This window comes from Fusarium phalaenopsidis (genome assembly GCF_050370095.1).
Source record: "Fusarium phalaenopsidis strain FUZ10S chromosome Unknown contig_32332, whole genome shotgun sequence".
NCBI classification, from domain to species: Eukaryota; Fungi; Ascomycota; class Sordariomycetes; order Hypocreales; family Nectriaceae; genus Fusarium; species Fusarium phalaenopsidis.
Genome location: NW_028145391.1, coordinates 1,093,486 through 1,110,417, shown reverse-complemented (window position 1 = coordinate 1,110,417; position 16,932 = coordinate 1,093,486). Strand labels below are relative to the sequence as shown.

The following is a 16,932-nucleotide window of genomic DNA, read 5'->3' as shown; positions in this document are numbered from 1 at the left end:
GTAGCTGCGGCAATCCCCAAACCGAAACGCCTTGACCGTCTTTGACGTCTGCGCGATATCTCCAGCACTCCTTGTGGTGCAACCGTCCATCTTTCACCGCTTCGTTCATGACACCTGGTCCCTGAGCACGGGTACAGACAGGCAGAACTGGAAAAATCTTCACCTACAGTATGAAATCAGTGATGCATTCAAACCCCCAAAGCCGTCACAGATCTACAGGCCCCAAGTCACTCGTCCCCTTGGGGGCATCGACGGAATGGGGACAGATCTAGAGCCGCCAGCATAGCTGACATCAGAGGGTGACCGCGAGGCTGCGGGCCCTGTGACCTGATCAAGCTTTTCAGCCCAGGCCGGCGGAGCAAGAAAAAGAAGCTTTGGCCCTGAGGAATTCCTCGTGGCCTTAGCTATGACATCGCCTGCATGAGTCGCGCGTTTAGACTCAAGGTTGGAAAAGGGTCCCCATTTCTCCCGCGTCTGCATTCCGTGCCTGGTGATAAAAATCGAATTAATTGATTAAAAATCGAAATAAATTAAAAATATTGTAAAAAACTTGGTTTCTTGTTCGCTTTGAATAAGCTCTGGAGCTACCGGAACCGTCCCCCGGCCGGGGTTGATGCTGGGGTCAAGCGCCCAGCGGAACCGCGTCCACGGGAAGGAGACGAGCAAGTTACGGAGCTGCGGAAACAAGACGACGAAGATGGCCCGGAGCAGCCTCTTTTTGCTGACGACGCGATGTTATGTTGCTGTACGGGTTAATTAACGGAAAGATGCCGTTCAAGGCCGAGATGCGCATCTGGAAGCATCCCGAAATTGTTACGATGCCTTTGACCAAGGTTCCCCATGTCCGTGGCTTGCTTCGTTACCTGTCAATTTGACATCTGCCACCGTAACGTCACGACCACCGTCGTCCAAACGGTCAAGGTGGTATCGACATGACTGACAGTTGCCTGAATAGGCATCACCTCGTCGACATTGTTTTTTTTCGGTGTGAGAGAAATAGGCCACGAGATGCCTTCAAACACGCTGCATCCGGCAGTTGATCAAAACCAACGTCACAACGGGCTGCAAGACTGCCTGTCAATCGTCATAACTAGTTCTTGACGTCTTGATGTCTCTTGATATCCATGAATCGCCTTTGAGCCGTCAATCGAGGCTCGACATCGAGATCCGGGGTCGAAGTGTCGAGTGGCTACGTCATAATCCGGGGTTTCTTGTGTGTCGCGCAACCACCCCCGGAATTTCCAAATTCGTCGCCAATCCCCGGATCCGCACGCACCGCAGCGCAGGGCAGCGCAGGGCAGCGCAGGGCAGCGCAGGGCAGCGCATCACGCGGCTGGACTCAGCGTGCAATGAGAGTACCCCCTGAGCTATTGCGGGCGGAATGCGTTGTTTCGACTGACGCCATGACGAGATCGTCTTGTGGTGTTGTGGTTATGGCTGTTCTCGTGTCTTTTCTGCCGTCTGTTGTCTCTAGTGTTGCGATAATCAACTATTGTGGAAATAGTCACCACCCCCATCTCCGACTCCGTTGAGTTCTCTTCGCCGCCGCTGTCGGAGCGACGTAGGTACCAAGGTACAGCTGATCTCTTCTGCTCAAAGTTGGGGGCACACACCAAATCTCGCTGGTGGTGTGCACCTCAAACTCGACCAATCACCACCCGCCAGATGCTGACCTTCTAGAAGTCTTCTCCCGCACGTGGGGCAGCAACTCACACTCTGTCAATTCTTGATGATCACGCGTGGTCTTGTGTCTGCGTCAAATGCGGTACGTAATTGTTTGTTGTCGTTGAGGGGGAAACTTGAACTAGACAACCATCAAGTGTAGAAAGCGCGATATTTTGTTGCCCATGTCGGTCCGCCATGAGAAATGGATGCCGCTTTCGGTCGAGCCGTTGCCGTGCGGTACTTCCTGGCAAGGAAATTAAAATATTTCCGAGAGATAAATCAATAAATGTTTTATCTCGACCAACAACCAATCTTTTCTGATCAAGTGGAGAAAGACTTGTCACCTCCATCTCAGAAATATCTCCCCTGCAATCAAATCAAACCAAATCACTCAGCCTTGCAAACTCAAATTCTTCCAACAAGAACCGCCGTTGGGCAGCAAAACTGTTATTCATCAGACCCGCAGGTCCTTGAAGAACCCAGACAGATTAAGCCCGCGACATGTCGAAACCCCGCCGACCCAGATCAGATCCATTCCAATGTCTCCGCTGATAACAATCACTCACATCAATCGCATCAGTCATCTCCGTGAGTGTTCCCGGCCACTCTGCGGCCCTGCTCGGTCGCTCTCGCTTGGACCCTGGTAATTCCTTGTCGGTCCGTGTCGGTACAATTGCGAACCGAGTCCCACGGCATCCAGTTTTGCATGCGACACGCTCGGTGTTGATTGGAGCCGAGCCTTTGCCCACGGTTTCGCGCTATGCTTTGTTGGTTTCTCTCAACGTTCCAACACGTGAAATCCGCGTGGCTGCGATTGTGGTAGGGCTAATGGGAGGCCTGTGTCTCGGGGCACCACGAGGAGGCAAAGGTTGTCGGTCCGGGAAGCATTGTAATGCTCGGGGCTTCTGTGGACATGCTGATACCGATTGCAATACCCCCAACAGCCTCCCGGCGGCATCACCGACTGGAGAGCTTCATCAAGTCGACAAACGACTCAGGTGAAACTGGTTTGTTGTGGCTGATGGTCATGGTCATTTCCTTTGAATCTCCTTCGCCCGCTTGAAAGCTTGGTAGTGCGTCAAAACCTGCCTATTCTGGCCCCGGCGAGCTGGCCGACGGCAACTCATTCGGGGAACCTTGTCCAAACTCTCTATTTAGCGCTGAACCACGAGCAATGTCCCTTTTCATGACTCTCGCGGTATCCTAGGTACCGTCCTTGAACGCCACGTGGAAGAATCCCCGCAGACACGAGCAACTGACTTTCTGTTGTTGCCTTTTCCGTGCGGTTTTGCCGAAACATCTTCACGTCGGTAGTTGAGGACGGCCCGGCCAACCAGATCCTGATCAAGAGTCTATCTTAGTGCTGAGCTTGGTATTCTTTGAATTCCGTATTCATGCATAGGTGTAGAGTGTAAACCGACTCTTGAATGTCAAGTTGTCAACGACCAGTAAAAAGACAAAAAGAAACATACAACACCCGGCGTTCGCCAGTCGTCACCGACCTGACTACTACTCGGGCGCTCTTCAGTTTATCGATGGGAGAGCGGACGGGATCCCGAGCTGTCTAAAGGCTGTGGTCGTATGTACTTGGCATGAGATCAAACCGCATCATAGGGATGCTGGATGGTTGCGTGAGCCGGGCCGTAACAACGAGACATCGATTCTCTTCTGGTGGATGCCTGCAACAATCAGTCCGTCTCTAAACGGGCGTTTCTGATGGACAGCTGTGCCTAGTTGCAGCCCAACCTTCAAAGACAACTGACCATCGTGAAGTTGGTGTTTCCATCACCAGTTTAACTTGACTGCGCCCCCTTGCCCGAGCAGCCAACCCCAGACATCGACCCATTTACCCCAGGTTTATCAGGCACGGGAACTGCGGCTGGTGGCATAAGACCTGGCATCATGCTATGGCCAGCTGTGGCCAGCTATGACCAACTGTGGTCAGCCTCTTGATCGCTGTTCTTAACACGTCATATTCTGTCGAATGTTGGACTCTTGGCCTGGGGTAGCACCCACCCCCAAATTCGTCCGATTTCCCCAATGTCCCAGACGGGCGGTTCTGGGCGACAGCAGGACCCCGGTCCGGGGAAGAGTCCTGGGGGTCACCCGACGGAGAAACAGCGCCGTGTCAAAGGACCCTGATCGGATCAGAGGGCCGCAACTGGACGGACCGCCGAGTCCAGCTTCTAGATTCGGTCGGAATCCCAACATGTGATGGCAGAGGAGGGGGCCTTGTGATGCGGAGAAGCCTGAACCTGGCCATCTCGCTGCTGCGGGTGAATCGAGTGTCGGATCCGCGATCCTGGGGACCAAGAGGGAGGGTGCGTTGAAACGTTGTCCCTGGCGTCTGCGTCTGCGTCTGCCCATGTGAAGGATCGATCCGCGGCCCGTCTCGAGGGAGGGGGTGATGTTGACAACCAAGGATGAGATGGATGTTGATGAAGGGCCGAGTGGCAGCCGAGGAGTTGACGGCAGGAGCTGTCTCTGGCCGCCACGTGATGCCGGTTTCAGACGTCAGCATCATCCAGATGAACTGTCTAGGTTCCCAGGTAAGAAGGTTTTGAGTTGATCTTGGTCAGACTAGGAGGCTATGAAGACTTACACGGCAATGTCTTTTGAGAAGGATGGGTGTAGATGGAACACCCCCGTTCTCACTGATCGCCAAGCTGCTGCAACCCATTTCGTGTCTCAGCTGCCCATTTCTTGGAAACCTGGTTGCTGTAGTTGGTTTTAAAGTGTAAAGAAATTATCGATTAATCCAATAAGACTAATAGATGGTAAAGTGGCGCTGAAACTTCCGTATTGAAAGCCTGCCAGTGTCAATTACATCATGGCTAGTTCTGTATATGCCACGTAATTGATGACCATGGTAGCTACACTTGAGCCTCAACGCTTCGGGAGCGTCGATAGTAGTCTCAACAATATGGCATCTGGCTCTGAGCACATGAAGCTGACGGGACTGCCGAGTCTGATCAAGTCGTAACGCGTGTTAGAACTGGTCAGAGATTTGAGGAGGATTTGGAGAATGACCAAAGGAAACAGTGTGAAGAGCGAAGACGAGAAGCGCGCAGGTTAAAGGCCATCGTGGGAGTTGCTGGTACGGACTTGAAGGGTATGGTTCCAACTCGGTGTAAGGGGTTCCTGAGTGACCAAGAAGATGAGCTGCAGTTCAGAGTTGAATAAGAGAACAAGCTGCATATTGTCATTGGTGCTGCCAGATTAAATTTACGGCTATCGATAAGCTCCAAGACCCTGTCTGGTGGGCCGCTGTCGGTGACAGTGATTCACGTCCTCGCGTGTGAAGCTATTCAGAAATCATTAGGATGATGCACCCTAAGTTTACCTAAGACTCTTTGTTTACACAACAAACAGCTCAGGCACACACGCCTTCACTCAAAATATTCCATCACGCGTATTTGTTGTTTTTCTGCATCTGCACAAACATTTCAAACTCCTCTCCCCGATTCTCTTCATCCGCACCGCCTTCGCGACTCGTCCGCCCCTGTGTTCAAGATGACGACGAACAACCCCTTCAGATCCCCCTTCTCCGCCGAGACCCCTTCGCAGCGGGAGAAAGATCTTGCCGATGAGCTCAAGGGTGCAAAGGAGGAGATCCAGGCCAAGAATCAACGGGAGCTAGAGCTTCTTTCTCAGCTCCTGGAGGCCAAAACCTCTCTCCTTCAGACTTCGCAGCAGCGAGAGCAGCGTCTCACGACCCAGCTTCAAAAGGTCAAAGCCGACCTCGAGACCACTCAGCAGCACGAAAAGACTCTTACCGCCCAGCTGGAGAAGTGGAAGTCCGACTTTGAGAACGCCCAGACGCGCGAGAAGGAGACGGCCACGCAGGTTCAATTGCTCAAGAAAACCCTCGACGCGGCGAGGGAGCGGGAGAGGCTGGCCAACGTGAACGTGGATAAGATTAAGGCGGAACTCGGGCTTTCCAAGACCCGTGAGAAGAACCTCAACAGCGAGATTGAACAGCTCAAGCAGGACCTGGAGGCAAGCAACGGACAGGCCCAGACTCCTGGCTTCAAGCGGGCCAGGACGGATTCGTGGGGACCTCCAGCCCATACCACAACGCCCTCGAAGAGGGGAGGAAGAGGAGGTGCTCACAATCAATTCAGAACTCAGTGATCGACCGACTTCGGCTTTCTTCTCTGGAGTTTCTCAAGAGTATGGCAAGGCAGTCTGGAAAAGGCACCCATATGTTGAGCTTTGGAAGAATAAGGGCATGGCATGGCATGGCATATCACCAAGACTTGGCTGAGCGAGCGAAGGCGAGATGTGGTTTTAAAATGGGCGAGAATATGAAGGGATCGGGAGATGGCAGAGAAATGGCCGAGTTTGGAGATTTGATGTCACACATCATGTAATGTACAAGGAATTTGAAGGTCCATTTGCCCTCCCACTCATAAGCCCCTATTTCCAGTTTGAATGCTCGTTGACAGGATCCAGCTGAACTCTAACCCAACCCACTCAAGGCAACCACGGGCAGAGAACTCAAGTGCAACACGCCAGCCCAGGTGATGGGATCCGACAAGATAACACGAAAGTTCTCGAACCCAACGCTGATCTCCCGACTTCCTGCTTCAAAGGAAAGGTACTTCTTGACCAGCATGGCCTGAAGGATGCACATAAAGACAAAGATGAAGTTGGCAGGATTCCATTTCCTCGTCTTTCGGACTTTTGTGACAACCTCGCATGGCTTCCTGATCGTGACTGCGCTTCTTGAAGCAAGACTTGCGGCTACGGTGCCCCCAAGAAGAAGATAATTGGAGGCAACGTCAGACCAGGAGGCCTCAGGTCGGATGTGACGTGCCCCAACAAGAAAGGCGACGACAAAGTGGTCCAAAACTATGCGTGCCAAGGTAAACAGCACCCTAGCAATCCCCTGTAAAAATTCAAAGCTGAGGGGGATAATGTTTGAGCAAACTCGCAGTTGGTTCACGGCGCAAGCTGCTACAGCCAACCGCCCAGCCTCTGAGACGGTCAAGATGTTGGAGGCCAAGAGGGCTAGAGACACGAGAAAGACTGTGATATTCTCGCACATCATCTGCAGATGCCTCTTTGCTGGAGTTTCATCAAGGTACAGCTTCTCGTCTGATGCTGCAACAGCATCCTTGGCCGAGTAATAGTGTGCCAATCTTGCAAAGGCCTGGAATAGGGGTAAGCTGACCCCCATTGACGAGAGGATTGTCTCTCGATCCGCATCATCAGTCAATTTGGTGATTCTGTGAACCCAAAGTCCCGCCAAAAGTATTCCAACCGGCAGATACTGGCTTCCCCACGGATTTGATCTGGATGAACCGTAGGGAAGCGCTATCCCTGTGATAATGGCGCCTGTGAGACCGATTGCCGCGGCCACCAACCCGTTAATCAATATTAGGCCTATCTCTGAAGCTCTTAGAGGTCGATCGAGATATAAGCCGTAGAGAAACAAGGTCGAGAGAAGGGTAACGCCGCATGCAACTCCAAGCATCGTATGCGCCACAGGCACCATGAACCGGCAGAAGTAGGTGACACTGTACTGCACTGAATGAACTCGAATGACCCCTAACCATTTCAAGTTTCGGAATGCACTGTAAAGAGAATAAAAGCCGAAAAGCATCACCGCCAGCACCCAAACCCAGTCGGCAAGGTTGAACGGGTCTGTGAGAACGTGGGTGACAGTATAGAAAGCACATCCCACCCGGCAAAAGATGAGGATTGATGTTGATGCCAAAGATACCCAAAACATCAGCCTGGATGTATGTGGATGATAGCCAGTGGTCTTCAGAATCATCACCGACCCTGGCCCAATGTCGCCTACCAGAGAGGCAAAGTATATGTATAGCGGCTTGATCTGATGGACCGGCGGCGAGATGAGGATGTTCGATGTTGCGGTGAGGCATAAAAGGTGGTGAACAAAGAGCTCAGGTGAGAAGAGTCGGGCAACGGGTAGCTCGTTGGACCATACGACAAGCTGCGACACAACGCAGACCTGGCCGGATGTGTTCAGGGGTTGGTAAACTCCCCAAGGTGTTGTGTGTATTGCCTGTACACAGGCTGGTAGCGAGACGAAGAGGCCAATGACCATTCGAACAATCATGACCAGATATGGGTTGAGCTTCCGTACAATGTCTTCGCGCTCGAGTCGTTTGTACACGTCGGGTGCCCATTTACGGAGCAGGTAGTCAACAACAACAAAGACATGCCAGTATGCAACGCTGGACATGCAGAAGCAGCACAATATGACTGGGCCGCTCAAGTGTTCCATTGAGGCGGGCCTTCGACGCGATGTTGTCGTTACAGGTGATGGCCATTCTGTCGTGATCCAGCTGGCGTTCTGGCTTTTCCTCAACTGAGAATTAGCTTTCGCTTGTAATTCATCATCGGGCCTGTCCTGCAGGAAGCCCGGTACATATGTCCTATAAACTCTGCGAGCTGTCCACACATGTTCGCGGGGCTTCTTCTTTGCCGTCAACATCGTAAATATGGTACCCAAGGAGCATGATGGTTCTGCTGGAGCAGTTCCGGTACTCATCCGGACCCTCCAGGTTAACAACCTCAGGAAGGTGGGCATCCTGGTGGTGATGAACACAGTCGCCCTTGTTCAAGCATTCGACGCAACATGCATATGTGTCACTCTTCCAGTAAGTCTTTCCGTCGTGTCTGAGTCACTTCTCACCTTCTTAGGCTCTCGCAAAAGAACTCGATGCCTCCTTTTCCGAAAGTCTGAGCATGGGCTCAGTCTTTCTCCTCGCAACAGCCATATCCCAACCCATCTTTGCCGAACTCGCCCACGTCATCGGTCGAAGACCAGCATACATTGCCTCCCTAACCATCTTCATATCGGGAACGATTCTCTGCGGCGCCGCTCGAAACAGTCTGATGCTCCTGGCAGGCCGGGCAGTACAAGGAGTTGGCTCTGGGGGACCACAAGCGTTATCAGGCATGATATTGGCTGACCTCTTCCCTATTCGTGAAAGATCTCGATGGGTGGCGTATCAGAACGTGTCATGGGCTCTGGGAACAATTGCTGGGCCCCTTGTTGGGGGTGCCTTCGTTGAGAACGTGGACTCGAACTGGGTAGGTTTATCAAACCGCGGGAATCGACATGCTAACAACAACAGAGATGGATCTTTTGGTGCACCCTTCCTTTCCTCGGCGGCAGCTTCGTTGGTTGTATCTTCATGCTCGGGTACGACAGCGACCAGCGTAATTGGAGACTCATCAAGGATCTCGACTGGATTGGCATCCTTCTTTTTGCAATATCCTCGGTTTCTATCCTCCTGCCGTTGACCTGGGGCGGTTCCCGGTTCCCATGGAAATCGGCTCAAGTTCTCGTTCCCATTGGGGTCTCGATCATGAGCTTCGTGGCTCTAGGAGCATATGAGAGGGTAGCAAAGAAGCCCATGTTTCGGCAAAGCCTATTTCGAAACCGCTCAACCATCTTGCAGTTCATTAACGCCATGATTCATGGCATTATCATGTGGATGGTCTTGTACTATCTTGCCGTCTTCTTCCTTGGCGTCAAAGGCAAGTCACCTCTGATGACCGGGGTATGGGCCCTTCCTGCGACTGTGACCGTCGCGCCGGTGGCTGCCGTCGTGGGAATAGTTGCATACAAGACGGGTAAATATCAGGGCTTCATGATAGGTGGCTGGGGCCTTCTCATCGCCATCCTTGGCGCCATGACCGTCCTAGACCAAGACACAACAACTCATACCACACTCATAATAATCCTGTTGCTAGGGATAGCGATGGGTTTGCTGATCCCAGTCATGTCGATCGGTGTTCAGGCCACAGTCGAGGAGGGGGATGTTGGGCATGCTATTAGCATGATATATGCCCTACGAACTATGGGTCAGTGCCTCGGTATTGCCATAGGGATCACCGTCTTTTCCAGCCAGCTCAAGACGGAGCTCAAGAGCATGAACCAGGATACGGATCACGCCAACGCCATGAAACTTATCAAGGTCTCCATCGAGCAGGGGGGGTTCGGCCACGAGAGAATGACTGACGCCGTTGTCATGGCTCTGAAGCATCTCTGGGCGACAGGGAGTGCATTGGCCGGTCTGGCATTCATCCTGGGACTCTTTGCAAGATGTCCTAAGCTTCCAAAGAACCCAGAGGATCGTGTTGAGCAGTCCACTGGATTCCCTGCAACCCCGATAGGCCGAGTCTGTGCAGTTTTGATAACCAGGGATATTCGCAGCCGGAGCCAAGTTTGAGCCCGAGAGACTTACTATACGAGTATCTTCGGGCAGGCTGGCCGACTTCTCCGACGTGTATCCGGTTTAGCCCAGCACACAAGCTTCGACGTCCCGAGCTCACGGAAATCACACCCTCTGTTGGAGCCCAAGGGAAGCCGGGATCATTGTCAAACGTGTCGATCGAAAGTGCCGAGGGCCTGTAGCATGCATGCTCATTAGAAAGGAAATCACGTCTCTTGACACGGAACCAACAACCCCGGCGTTCCGAACCCAACAGCTGGGTCGGAACCCTGGATGTCACCTCGCTCCTCACTTTACCGAGCGACGAGATAGAGGAGATCCAATCACGGTATCAGGTGAACCCCGGAGAATTCGCCAATTCGCTAAGTACCAGGCAGCAATAACAGCCCGCGGTCGTCGGGTTTGGCTCCGACAGCGGGGGTCATGGGTCCGACGTTTGTGAATTGGACCAGGGAGGCGAAGGAGGATTGGGGGTCCCGGTAATGCCAGGGTAATGATTCAGCCGGGGTTCTGAATGATTATTTGTTTGATTTTTGAATTGATTATTATATGACGGTGGCAGGAAACGGTCGGCTGTGTGGTTGGCTGGGCCTTTCTTGTTTCTGCATGTCGTACACCGTGGTGGACAGTTGGTGTTAAGGTTATTGGGCGATGCGACAACAACAATAGATAAAGCTGACACTCGATTTTATCAGCTTGACCTCGCAAGTACTCTGCAACGACTTGATTCCCTTCCTCCTATCGTCAAGGACGAAAGCGGCCACCGTTTTGGCTTCATCAGGCCACCGTTAGCATCGCTTAAAGAAAAAAAGATAAAATACCATAATAATTAAACGATAAATGCTGGGCATCAACCCATGGCAACCTTGCTGGGCGGGCAATTTCATGGCTTCTAGAAAACACCCATGACCCAGCCACATCAGGGGTTGCCCGGCGCCGGAAGACCCTCCGCGGGCTGGCTCGAGTCAAGCATTGGGGCTTTCATTTGGCAACCATTGGCGCAACCAGGGAATCAGATGAATCGAGCTGATGGGGGTCATGGCGCGCACGTGTGAGGGTGTTTGGATGCCGGGGCGGCCGTGGCAGTGGGGAGCACCATCGAGATGCTAAAAGGTTGACCGAGCGGATGCCTCCTTGGGCTTTGGAGTCTTCTAGTGCGACGTTTGCGATGCGAGATGGGGATGCAAGGCCAATGATTGTACAAAGTACTTGGTGTTGGAGTTGAAGTTGGGGCGTGAAACTGAAGCAGGTGCGAACGGGAGGCGTTCCTACTGATCCGATGTCCAATGTCCAATGTCTAGAGGCAGGTATCGCGTCGTTCCTTCCAGAGGCGTCAATCAACCATCTCGCATCTCGCACCAACGCTCTGACTCAAAGTATCCTCCTACACGTCAAATCAACCAGTTTCATGATATCGTCTGAGGCTTATTGAGCCCTTGATTCACCACTCAAAAGGCGCCGGATCTCATCCGCGTCCAGCCACAGAAGCCGACAAGGTCCCGTGATGGCGGGTGACGGTCCGTGGCGCATCCGCCCGCACAGCAAGACGCCTCCTCAGGGCCTAGAGGCACCTTGAACCATTCAGCGTCCAACTAGGCGCACTAGCCAAACGTCACGTTGTCTCTCGGGCTGTCAAACTTGGATGACAATGCATTGGCAGCTTGAGTTGCGGGTATTGTTGCATCGCCTTGAGATACTTGTACCGCAGCATCGCGAGTGTCCACTGGAGCCGATGACGACAATGCCCAAATGTGGCATCATCTCGAGCGGGGGAAATGGACCCTCTGTCGATTCTTACACTTGTCAGAAATACCCTCAAACGGCCAGAGAGGTCCGGTGACGCTTGACAAGGTGTGCCCATGGTTGACGGCTGTGGGGTAAGTTGGTACGCCATGGCATTGGTCGTCGATTCGAGCCTGTTTAATTACTCGGTTCACTCCTGGCGATGGCCTCAATAGGTACGTTGGTCTGCCCATGTCACGTCAAGGTGATGGTGAGGGGGTCAACCTGTTTGTAAAGAATTGCAGCAGTCTGAGCTGACGATGGCCTCGCTAGACAATAAACCGCTGATCACCACCGTACCTGCATTATGCACGATGCCGAGTCTACGAGGCCCGAGATGGTTTGCCCTGTTACATGATTGCGGCCAACAGCTTGACGAGACGGAACCTTCAAGCGCGAGCGCCATGATTCCAGAAACAACGCTTTGACAATCCCGTTATCTCAGTATCTAGTCCCTCATCTCACCACATCCCACGTCTCAGCCCCCAACCATACCGAAATCATCCATCCCGCGCGGGAAGTCCCTGCTCGGCGGCCATTCCTGATAGATCAATCGGCAATGTCAACGGCTGGTCATGGCGTTTCTTCGGCCCTCTGTCTCGTACGTTGGAGATTTGCCATCTGTCAATCCACATGTTCGTGTAGAGCTTGTAAAGTCCAGAATCGGCTCCGCATGGCACGAGAGCTGCAAGAAATCCGCGCGGACGTGTTGGCCATCGACACTCACTCTTTAAGGGTCACTCAAAATCGGGGTCAAGCCGGATCCGCAGCTGGGAATCCCTTGATCCCTTGATTGCATCGTGTACCTGTGCTCTCCTGGTTCCGCTTTCTTGCGAGTCTCATTCCTCTTTCGTATATGACCCCTGATAGATACCAACATGACCCTCAGTCGGCTCAATTATCACGCCAGTTCATCGTCACTGATCCTTCAGCTGGCCTGCGCTCGTATGCGACGAATCGCAAAACCCCAGAGCCAAGACGAACCCAGCATCGCTGTTTTCTCCGCATCAGATCACGCTGCGGAGTGCCTCCGTCGTTCCGCGGTACTTGGATGCTGGGTTGAACCAGATGTATCTGACGGCGGTCAATGAGCTACGGGTTTACTAGAGTCACCATGCCGTCAATATTAACGTCGATATTACCGATAAGTCGAATTAATCAACATTTAATGATTAATTTATCACTTTCCTATTTTCGCCAACCTTTGTCAGTCGATTGACCCCAACACAACTACCGCCTCCCAACACACCAATCTCCAACAAATCACCACAACTGCTGTCACTCACCACACAAACGCCCTGTCGCACAATGTGGCACTCCATTACGACGCATTCAAATCACATTTCATCTACAGCGAGTGGTTGACGAGAATAGAACAAAGGAGCGCAAGAATGGCTGTGTGGCCCCCACTCTCTTTGTATCTCGACGTTTCACATGCGCGAGATTTGCAAAAGGTGTGTCCATGATATTGCGAAACGGTGACTATCTTACAGATACAGTTGATGACTGGTGGGTGCTGGCGGTTGGTAACCGCTGGCTGGTCATGCGGCAATGTGATTAGCCAGCCAGCCTAGCTGAGGTTGCCAAGCTGACAGCGACATCGGATATCAGCCTCAGTGTTGCGTTGCGTTGCAGATTACTTAGGGCTTTGTATCCTTTGCAGAACCTCCAATCCTCTTGTGCTTTCTCGGGTCCTTTCGACTCATGGTCCTTTGGTCCCTGGTTCCCCTTCCACCCTCCCAGAACCCCTTGCCCTTTCTTCCAATGACACTCCTTCCGCAGAAGCCGCAGGCTTCGACGGCGTAGTTTTGTTCGCGGCTACACCACCCACAGATCATCCGGTTCGCCCATTCGTTGATATGATCAGACTCCTTGTCATGGCAACGATCACAAGGGAAAACGCGGCTGCAGCACGAGAAGCGGAACCACCGGTACGACTTACGGTAGTGCGGGCAGGCTCCCCGGCCGGGCAACGGATCTCCCGCGTGTAAGCCAAGCTTCTCCTGTTTCCGGCGCGGACCTGTCGCCGGTGGAGGAAGGGAGCCGGGTGTTATGAAGAGGAACTTGACTTCGGGAATCTTGAAGGTGAAATGACCGTGACAGTCCCGGCAGACGTTTGTTACCGTCGAACCTCTGACCGAAACGAGGCCGGAGCTAGGTGTCGAGCACCTTGCGCAAGTTGGGACAAAGGTGCTTGGTAGCATATCTGCCACCTTGCAGCCGGCAAGATCAAGGAAGCCTGCTCTAGACGAATGCTCGTGAACCAGCGTAGGCCGGAACTTGACGGCAAACGGAGTGGCGCACTTTTTGCAGCTCGACGTCTTTTCAACATCAGGCTTTAAGCCTGAGACTTCATTAACCGTTCTGCATCGATCACATTTGACGGTGATGCCCAGGATCGAAATCTGCAGAATCTCGATATTGTGCAGCTCGATGGAGGGAAACGACACCATGGTACCGCGCTCAGGGGTTTCACCCGGCACGGGAGGATGTCCCTCCTCCAGAGAGACGCCACCGTCGCCGGCATTATCAGAATCAGAGCTCTCCTCCGAGTCTTCTCCATAGACATAACTCCACTCCGGGGGTCGAGGGATGACCTGGATATGGCTTGTGTCCGTTTTTGAGTCAGCCTCCTCTGCATCATCTTGAGCCTGGGGTGCCGATTTAGCTGCCTCGGCCTTGAGTGCTTCAGCTTGAGCCTGGGCTTGGGCTTGGGCTTGGGCTTGTGCCTGTGCCTGTTTGGCGAGCTTATGAAGATTTTGTGCGAGGTAATTAAGATGGCTCATGAGAGTCATCTGGGGTTGGGCTGCCGCCTTTTCGCAGAAGAGGTCCTCGACCGGCTCTGCGTCCTCGGGCTCAACATTATTGAGCTGGATGCGGAGGTTCTGCAGGGGATAGATTATTGGGATAATCAAGTGAAGACTTCTAACGGACTGCAGCCCCGGTGGCAGTTCTGACCGCCTCTGTGGCTCAAGAGGAAGAGTATAGACGATACCATCAGGCGAGCGACGATACTCTTGTGTCCGCTTCATCCGCGCCTCAAGCTGTCGGACTTCGAGAGCCCTGCGCTCCTTGGCGGCGGCGATTTCGTCTTTTGTGTAAGACGGTTCTGGGACATACGACAGAGGCGCAGGCTTTGACGCAGACTTGGTGGGCTGAACTGGCTCGGGCTCGGGCTCAGGCTCTGTCTTGGCCTCTTGTGCGTCCAAATGTCTCGTGTCTCTAAAGGTCACGAGCTTGACTGTCTCGGCCTTTTGCTCAGACAGGAACTTTTCCAGATTCTTGTCCAACTCGCGCGTGTGAGCTAGAAGAGTAGCCCGTGGCCTCTCCTCAACAAGCCTGTCCCATCCTCTCTCAATGTTGATACCGAAACCCCTGGGGATGTCCTTGTTCTTGACATGCAACACCGGCATCTCATCCGGATACGCCTGCGGGACGCGGACATCACACTGGAGATGGGCCAACTCAAAGGGAAAGTCGGGATCCGAGGGTTTGATGTTGAAGACGAGCGAGGTTGCGCCGTCCGGGGCGGTAGACTCTTTGGGCGAGTACCTCCGGCGGAGCTGCTCGATCTGATATGTCCTCGGGTCCTGGGCCTGCGACTCTGGCACGGGCTTGGGGACGACTCGAGATGAAGAGGCCTCAGCCACAGCCTGTTTACGGGACTGGGGTGATGTTTGGTTCTTTGTTGAGATCATGGTGGATGTAAGAGCTGAAGTTGTTGGTGGAGTGTTGACGGTAATGGTGGAAAGTGTTGGTGATGGAAGTGAGTGACTCAAAGAACCCAAACGCCGCGCAAACAGAATTGATTTTTCGTGTCAAGCGAATTGAATGTGAAGCTCCGCCTATGAGCGAGTTGACGATGGAGGCGAGGCGAGTTGATGTTTTATCGTGATGCTGAAGATGGCTAAGTGGCGAGCTTCCCCACAAACCAAGCTCCAAGCTCCTTACGTGATCAAACGAATTTGGCAATTGGTAGTGAGTGACTCACAGCGCGTCATTCCGCCTGCCAAATTTGAGGTTTTTGGAATGTTCGACTCATGGGAAATCATTTTTGAGTCAGGAGTTATTTGATACTAGTAGATGAGTCAATGTATCTTAAGGAGTTGTGGTAGATATTGTAAGCTACAGGCGAATCAGGTGTGTTAGTCAACTCACATCCGGGCTCAGATACGAGTTGTGCGGAGGGAGTATACAAGTTTTACAGCTTTCTTACTACACTTGGCAGTGTTGAATGATGTACAGTTGATACAGACCACTCATGTTGCCAATTCGACAGCAAGAGCAACGTCTGTAAATTCATCATCCCCTGAATGATATGGCGCCGTTTCTTGACCGTTTCAAGAACCAGCGGTGCACATACCAATAGTTCCATGCCAGATCTGAGCAAGCAAGCAAACAAAGGCGTCTCTCCCGTCCCCTTCAGGGGCAGACTGCGAAGTCCAAGAAGGCTTGTGCTTATGCGTAACCTGTCAGACAAGTTTTGGCGGCACAAGAACTGGGCACGCGGACCATCATGTCGAGACAAACGGGGTAAAATTGTTTGTCGGACTCGAGAGAGAGTTTTGTTCTTACCCCCCACAGGACATGAGCACAAGCACAAGCACAAGCACAAGCACAAGCACAAGCACAAGCACAAGCACATTGTCGATCGAGTTTACGCGCGGTTTGCGTGCAGGGCAGTGTATTGTACCTACCTTGCTGTAGGTGTATATGCTCGGCGACGGCGGCATCAAGCAGCTTACAGTGCAGTGCAGCGCAGCACTCGATGCACGAAGCCGCCGGGAAGCCGCCTGGGATCCCATCACCCGTGAGGAAGAGGGTGGACGTGATTGGAGAGGCACAGAGGAGAGATGAGAGATGAGAAAACATGCCACCTTTTTTGGGGGTGAGTCACGGGGGTTGTGCCTCGCGGGGCTGTGGCTGACAGATCGACGGGAGTGTAGACAAGGAGTTTGACAGGGGGTGTAGGAGTGTGTAGATGTTGAGATCTATCACCAGTTTTTCTGATGACGGATTCAAAGTGATGGGTGCCAAGGGTGACGACGATGCCCAAGCAGACAGACATTGAAACAGGCTGAAAGCAATCACATTTTGAATCACACGATGCGATAGGGGAACAATCAAAAGGAATGAGGGCCTCTCGTTACAGCTACAAACAATACGAGGCGGCGCTGTCGTGGCACCAGGGGAAGGAAAGGCCCATCAATCAAACGCGATGCCCTCCAAGAAAAGAAAAGAAATGTCGATTAATCAAATTAACAATGAA

General features: G+C 52.7%; 3 protein-coding genes and 1 non-coding gene across 4 annotated transcripts; 2 read left to right on the top strand and 2 right to left on the bottom strand.

Moving 5' to 3' along the window:
• Window positions 1-3,132: 3,132 nt before the first annotated feature.
• LRP88_13353 lies at window positions 3,133-3,248 on the bottom strand. The gene has a single exon (XR_014475207.1). It is a non-coding gene; the product is annotated as a 5S ribosomal RNA (ribosomal RNA).
• A 1,930-nt stretch (window positions 3,249-5,178) lies between these two features.
• LRP88_13352 (uncharacterized protein) lies at window positions 5,179-5,799 on the top strand (the record flags this gene model as incomplete). Its single annotated transcript, XM_083249727.1, has 1 exon — window positions 5,179-5,799. One exon carries the CDS (start codon window positions 5,179-5,181, stop codon window positions 5,797-5,799), a length of 621 nt encoding a protein of 206 aa, XP_083094061.1.
• Window positions 5,800-8,138: 2,339 nt separating this feature from the next.
• On the top strand, window positions 8,139-9,878 carry LRP88_13351 (major facilitator superfamily domain-containing protein; the record flags this gene model as incomplete). The annotated part of the gene is made up of 3 exons (XM_083249726.1): window positions 8,139-8,285; window positions 8,341-8,556; window positions 8,778-9,878. The coding sequence occupies 3 exons, from the start codon at window positions 8,139-8,141 to the stop codon at window positions 9,876-9,878; spliced, it is 1,464 nt and encodes a 487-aa protein (XP_083094060.1).
• Window positions 9,879-13,303: 3,425 nt separating this feature from the next.
• Window positions 13,304-15,361, bottom strand: LRP88_13350 (CHY zinc finger protein; the record flags this gene model as incomplete). The annotated part of the gene is made up of 1 exon (XM_083249725.1): window positions 13,304-15,361. One exon carries the CDS (start codon window positions 15,359-15,361, stop codon window positions 13,304-13,306), a length of 2,058 nt encoding a protein of 685 aa, XP_083094059.1.
• Between the last annotated feature and the right edge of the window lie 1,571 nt (window positions 15,362-16,932).